Source organism: Gavialis gangeticus, unplaced genomic scaffold (genome assembly GCF_001723915.1).
Source record: "Gavialis gangeticus isolate Ggan-Ray unplaced genomic scaffold, GavGan_comp1, whole genome shotgun sequence".
Classification (NCBI taxonomy): Eukaryota; Metazoa; Chordata; order Crocodylia; family Gavialidae; genus Gavialis; species Gavialis gangeticus.
In genome coordinates this window covers 95,444,100-95,451,284 of record NW_017729022.1, presented here as the reverse complement: position 1 = coordinate 95,451,284, position 7,185 = coordinate 95,444,100, and the positions used below count along the sequence as shown (strand labels likewise).

General features: G+C 40.6%; 1 protein-coding gene across 12 annotated transcripts in view; it reads right to left on the bottom strand.

Moving 5' to 3' along the window:
* SOX5 (SRY-box 5) overlaps positions 1 to 7,185 on the bottom strand; it is a 671,039-nt gene that overhangs the window by 30,423 nt on the left and 633,431 nt on the right. For 8 of the 12 annotated variants that reach the window (XM_019515645.1, XM_019515646.1, XM_019515641.1 and 5 more), the window contains one exon: positions 6,134 to 6,306. In XM_019515645.1, coding sequence (XP_019371190.1) covers positions 6,134 to 6,306 — 173 coding nt within the window. The remainder of the gene's footprint in view (positions 1 to 6,133; positions 6,307 to 7,185) is intronic. The other 4 variants (XM_019515636.1, XM_019515637.1, XM_019515644.1 and 1 more) reach the window with 2 other exon arrangements.

The window sequence follows — 7,185 nt, the reverse complement described above, 5'->3', positions numbered from 1 at the left end:
TGACATAATACCTGCTTGCCTGGCTGTCATGCCTTTTGAAAACTGTCTGCTGTGTGTTGATAGCATTAACAAAGGAGATTGCAACCCCTTCCACCCTATGCCTGCACACAAGAAATTTCTACTGGCAAAGAATCTCAGCAAGACAGAAGCAAGAAGGTTTTACTTAGGTGCTTGTAGTGGGGATTTAAGTATGAAAAAAGGATGAAATCCTGGAGATCACATATTAGCTTTCATGTTGTAGGATGATTTAGATTCTCTTACAGTGAACTGTCCACAAAGCAGTCCCTCAGTCCCACACTATGTAATAATTATTTCAAACAGACATCTCTCTCTGCACAGAGACACTAAAGCAAAAATATTACATTGCTCATCTTACCTATGGTTTTACAGGCCAATGAGGAATAGAGTACACTACAGATTACAAGACATGCATGTTACATGTACATTGAGTTTGTATGTAGAAATTAATGCATGTGTTAGCCACATTTTTTTCTGTAATATACTGTGCACGTCATTAGAGTAAGAAGGGTTTAACTTTTGCAGACCAATAATACTTCTGAACTAAGATTTGATAGTGTCTTTCTATTTAGGAAACAAGAACAACTTACTATTTCCTGCTTCTTCGCTCCTAATTTCCATTGTTTCATCAGCACATGGACCTGATTCAAAAACCCTTTAAAGCCAATGGAAAGCTTCTCATCAACTTAGCAGACTCAACTCCTGTTAACTCCTCACCCTTTTGTTTTGTTCATTTGTTTGTTTGTTTTAATCTCATGCTCAAATTTAACCACTGGGTGGCAGGGAGAAATTATATTATTTAAATCAAATAAAGGAAAGTCTAGAGAAGGAAAACATTAAGGTCTATTCTATGGTGACTTCTTCCTATGCCCTTCAGGAAAGTGAATGTCAGTTTTCTGTTTCTCAAAGAGCAGGATCTGGTAGATCATATTATTAATATACTCCTCCTCACCATAGGGGAAAGCTGAGATTGAATTCACTTCAGTTCAGCTGATCACTTAAGAGTTAACTCTGCTAGCCCCATCCATCAGGCAGCCAGTGAGGCATCAGGAAGGAATGATGGATGTAAAATTATTACAGGGCTGCCACCCGATACACTTACTGCCATTTGTAACTCATGTTGGAACTGACACACTTTTTTCATTATTAAACATCCACATTAAGTCAACATTGGTCACTGTCATTTCATGTTTGGCACTGTGTTAAAGGGAAGAGGGAGAAATGGGGGTGGGGTGGGAAGGACTGTGGGAGGAGGGTGGGCGGAAATGGGAGGAAAGGCATCCTCGACCTACTGTTCCATCAGCGTGAGTAATAAAACAGGCTTCTCCTTACAATGCTGGAATAAATATTGTTACAAATAGCTTTTTAGTTACAGCCCAGCAGACAAGTACCTGTCAGAGTCGTTTAGAAGAGGGACATGCTCTTGGCAATAAGAGGGAGCACTTATATCATAAGTTAAAAATCACTTGCACACAGTGCATGTGTATTAGGACACAATTATCTGCGAGCATGGTCTGTGTGCCTGCATGCATATCCAAACTGCATGAGTATGTGTGGGCATCTGGATCAATGCATGTTCACATACGTGAATTGCTTGTGCATTTATGAGTGCTCATGCACACTCACAAAAACTCACCTGTATTTGCTGGGGCATACCTGTATACACATGCAAGCACATGTGACTGGGCCCATTTTCATGCACCTATATGTGTGATTTTACAGCTGCTTGGTTATGCACATACAAGTCTGTTTACAGATCTGAGGGCTCATGAAAATTCATGGCTAGTTTTGTGTGAACGAACATATGCAGGTGTTGCATGGACACATACGTTACGTGTTCATTTCTGGATGTGCACATTATGGTAGTATATGCCATGTACACCCATGCCCATCCCATTGCCTGTATTTGTGTACATTCAATTTGTAGCAGAACATGTAGTTTTTTTGACTGAACAAATAGACCATAGTCCACTTTTTTGTGAGGCTGCCCAGTGCTGTGTTTGCTCTGGATGAAAATCTGTTGCCTTCAAGCTGCATGTATAAAAGGTAATATTGTTTATGTATAGTAAATATCAAGCTCTAATTAACTATAGATGACAATTATAAATAAAACTAAGCTCCTGGGTTTCCAAGGAACCAGAAAAACACACACACACACACACACACACACACACACACACACACTCTTCTGGTTAATACTGAAAGACTTCCAAGAAAAGTAATTTAAAATATATATATTTACTGCATTCTCCATTAAATTAGGTTTTAGTAAAATCTATATTTTTCATGTAGATTTTTCTGAAACCATCTGAAAGTCAAATCTCCACAAGGCATCTCAGGTTGGGTACCCAAACCTGCCTCACCTGTACACTCTAATTACTTCTGAAAATCTTTTCTAGATAAATATATACCCAGTAGCACTGAGTCTCTCCAGACCCACACAATTCCTACCTCTCTGACTTCTGCTCTACCACTGACAGCCCTGGCCATCTTCAGGGATATTCCCAGCTGGGAACACGAAAGTGAGACACTGGGTTGTGAGCATATGAGAAAAACAGCCCCAAAGCTCTAACACATGCATTCATGAAAGTGATTTCCTTCCCTGAGCCTCCCCAATCACCAGTAGCAGACAGATTCTTAATGACACTCTGACTGGAAAATTCAGAACTGAAGGTGTGAAGGCACCCATCCTTCTGGGTAGGCTGCGATTACAACAAAAGGCTAAACCTGCCCTAGAATAAGCTCTATAAATATCTTCACAACGCTAGAGAAAATGGACTCAGCTTTAGATACCAACCTCAGGGTTCCACTCATAAGAATATATCATTCACAGTGGCCATATCTACACAAGATGCTAACTGTATTAACAAGTACTAAATGACTAAACAGTAACCTGCATTACGCACAGTGGCACTAACAAACGTCTTTTTTGTGATACTACTGCAAAATAGCCTAATACTACTGCTCAGTAGTGTCACATCACGGTTTTTGCCATGTGATGCTATTGTGCAGTAGTATTGGGCTACTGCGCAGTCAGCGTCTCATGTAGATGTGGCCAGTAAGAAGGAAAGCGATCATCTTGCAATCCAATGCTGAGCATGCAGAGCTACATCTGAATATATGTGTGTGCAGGCAAAGCAGCCAATCTCTGCGCTGCCTGTGTAATTATCTTATGCCTACCTAATCTGCAGGAAGTGAGATAAGTGAAGGAAACCCACTAGCCTGTCGCTTTGGTGTCCTGCCTCTTAAATGACCAGGCTGGGCCCTGGGCTTGTTGATGGAATTCAGATCCTATGGCTGGTTATAATTTGTGGAAGGAAAGTCCCAGATGAGAAGACCCAGAATATATGGAAGGTACAGGCAGGTATCAAAACTTCAGAGCCTTCTCCCTTCTCTTTGCTGGGTCAAATCCAAACCTCAAGCCTGTATCTTTTTCAACTCTGAGATCCCACAGATCCAATACAAACTTTGCAACTTGCACCTACTATCATAAATCATCTGAAGCAGCAACCCAGATCCAGAACACAGGTATGGTCTGGGAGAGTTCAGATCTGGATCTGACCTTTGCGACTCCTTCCCATCTCCACTAGAGCCTCCCAGAACAAAGCATCAGCAGCTAATATACCAAATAAAACTATTGTTGCTTTAGAAGTAATAAAAGGTTGCAAATAAAATACCTTCTGTTTCTCCCCACTGTAAAAGAACTCTTTTTGCCCTCTGCAGACCAAGCAGGAGGCATGAATTAGAGAGGAAAACAAACCCCAATGTTTGGGGTGAAGGTGAGAAGTGAAAACAGAAGGGACAAGGAGGAGCTAAACAATAGGAGAGTAACAGAATAAAGTGAATACAGATGGTTTCATTCCTGTTACTTAATCAAAAGGCTGTGCAAAGTCACTAGAGCCGGCATAAAGTCATGTGTTAGAACAACAGCTGATCTGTATTAAAGAAGATTAACTCGCAGTGCCATGGTGGAGGGCCTGGGATTATTTTATGTACTTCCATTGCCGTACAAGCCGTCAGCACAATTACTGCCCTCCGATGTGAATGACTGATCTGTAACCACAGCTAAACAGCATGCTGCTTAGGGGCCTGGGTGCTTCATGAAGATGAATTTCCATACCATCAAAGTGCTTTTAATGGGCTTCCTGATCCAACCACAAGGCCTGCTTTGCAAGTATATAGAACTCAGGATGAAGGCTTCCTGTCCAAAAGGATTTGGTCGGTTGTCACTTGACAATTCCCAGCCAGCACAGGGGAGGAGAGGGGGGAGATAGGTAGAGTTGTCTCTGCTTTGGAGGATTAAAAAAAGGAAAAAAAAAAAAGGGTACAGATGCTTTCTGAATGCAACCAACTGCTGTATCCACAGCTGAATTCAATGCGCTTAACAAATAACGGCAATTTAGCTATGCTTGCGAGGAATAGTTTGAGTCACTTTGCATTAGCATCTGGCTGAGTGTTAAAGTCATTTCTACATGGGGAGCACAGAAAAGGAATTTCTGCTCCGAGCATCCTTTCAAGAATGCTTAAATATTTGAATATAAATTCCTTTGTGCTTGTGATCACTTCTTATATCTGACACTCTGCTTTTCCCCCTTCCCTTCTGGTACTCTTCCATGTGAAACACCACAAACATGCTCTGTCCCTTTCTCCCTATACTGATGCCCTTATTTTTCTAAAATAGCTTTTTATGTACCACCAGACACCTATTACACTGACCTCTTTATCTTCCCCCTTCCTATCAGGAGAGTGCATGAAATTGGAGCCATTTCTACATCATTTGCACCCATGCTAGGCTGGTAAAAAAGTAGAGTAGTGACAGGCTCACATGTACATTTAACATTCATTACCCAGATTGCTGGCTTCTCGTAGCTTATTGATCAAACTCCGTCTAAAAACCAGGGAAACTGGAAAGCGATCCAAATTAGCAATCTGCTCATTCTGGACAATATTGTTTGACTCACAAGCTTCCCAGGATGACTGACTTTCAAGTTACTGTTAAGTAGCTGATCATTTTTATTCTATTTATCCATCTGAGTGACTCACTCGAATACTCAGGGATGAAAAAGGCATAAGAACCAAGGTTTCAATACAGTACAGTTTATATTAAATGCAGTGGTATACCTTTTGATTATTTGTTAATAATATGAGACACATTTCATCTCTAGACAAATCAAGGAAAATGTTTTTAAAAATATGAATTTGTGAAGCATGCAAGAGTTTTTGTAACTTTCTATCCTAAATAGCAGCACTGTCTTCATCTCACTGTAAAGGGCCGAGAAGAGATCAATTAACTATTTACTCCCTTCAGCCAGGAGCAGAGGAGCTGAAAGAAGCCAGAAGAGCTTCCTGAGAAAATCAGGTCACCCTGGGCACTGAGAGTCCTGATCCCCAAGACAAAAAAGCAGTGCTAGATCCAATCCTCAGAAGTGGTACGTTAGGAAAAAATATTTTCCTTCTTGATGGTTTTCCTATATATTACAGCTTTACAGACCACTTCAGAATGAGAATGAATGCATCAATTCCAGTGCTTCTCAGTTTTGCTGGATGTATTTGGTGCAGTTTGTGCTGTCAAATCTCTCTTTTTTCAATTTTCTTAAGTCATCTAACAGAACTTGACAGTGCTACATTGCAATGGTCACAAAACATCATACATGACAACCTCATAAGGCTAAATACCCAAGAGCTGAGCCTGAGTATCAGCAAAGCTTATATTCCTAAAGAAGCTTGAATATTTTCAAATCCAGCTCATCTCGCAAACACATGTAAGCATTTCCATAAAGATAGATTTCCACTCAGACCCAGATATTTCAAAGATCACCTAGCCATAATACATAATGACAGTTTGGAACAGAGAATTAGTGTTCTATGAAGTTCTCATAAGGAGTTTAACTATGTTTTATTGGGGGTTTTTCCCTTGACTGTCTCCAGATCTCTGTTGGGTGTGTTTTTTAAGCAGTTCTAAAAGAAAGGATGGAGACAGAGCAGAAAAGGAAAAGAAAAGGGTTAAGGGAGAGAGAAAGAGAATAACTAAGAATGAGTGAGAGACTATGTGCATGTATAAAACTCAAAAGGAAAGACAATATGGCTATCAGAAAAGGGAGTCTTAGAAACTCACCTTTTCTGTCCTGCAGTTATTGAGACCCAGACTATTCACAACCGCCACCTTCCCATCAAGCACCTGTTGCTCCCTCCGAAGCTGCTCCTTCATCTGTCGGGCCTCCTGAATTGCCTTGGTAACAGCATCGTGGTCATTTAAATAACCTGACGACGTGATAGAAGAAAGGATATCTTTAAAAAGAAAACACAGGTTACAAGAAAACATTTCAGTTTTTGTCAGTCAAACTCACCAATGCTTTCCTTAGGCACCATTACATGAGAAGGCAACAAAAGAGAAGGAGCACCCCCATAAACCTGTCTCTGCTTGGAAATTTTGAGACAGGCCCACCTGGATATAAACCATGAGAAACATTAGTTCTGATAGCATCACTCTGATACTTGATGCCATTAGTTTCAATATTTACCCAACAATCTAGAGATCAGCCCTGAGGTTCATATGCAGCAGGGCGTAACTTGATAGGGGAAGGGGGAGGCTTTGATCATGCAAGCAATCCCAAACTATGAAAAGTAGCCCTTTTTATTCTTCCCCTTCTTAAAACACATGAATACATTAAAATAAACCACAGGTGGCGGTGGTTTGCTATAGATACAAAGTGCATAATGGCTGGGAAGAGAAATCTCATCCGTTGAATGCTCCCCACCACCACCTGTCATTCAGAAATGTATAAGAAACCACAGCTACATGGCCCTATGTTCCCATTCTATTCATGCCGTGATAGGAGGTCAAATGTCCACTGTTTGGCTGAAAATTCACAGCCTAGGGCTTAGCCCTAGTAGTCAATGAATTACTTCCTTTTAAAATGTTACAAGCATCACCAGCACAGTTAATACTATTTAATTTTAAATGTGACACTTTGTCATTTTTTTTCCTTTAGCATACTGTAGATTATACTTATTATGATCTGCATGTGATTTGCAGGATAGAATACTGATGGGAGACTCCAAGCCCCTATTTTTCAAACATTAGAGGAAAAGCTAATATCTATCACTCCCTCTCCACATGCACACACATGCGTGTGTGCATGCACACACACACACACACACACACAC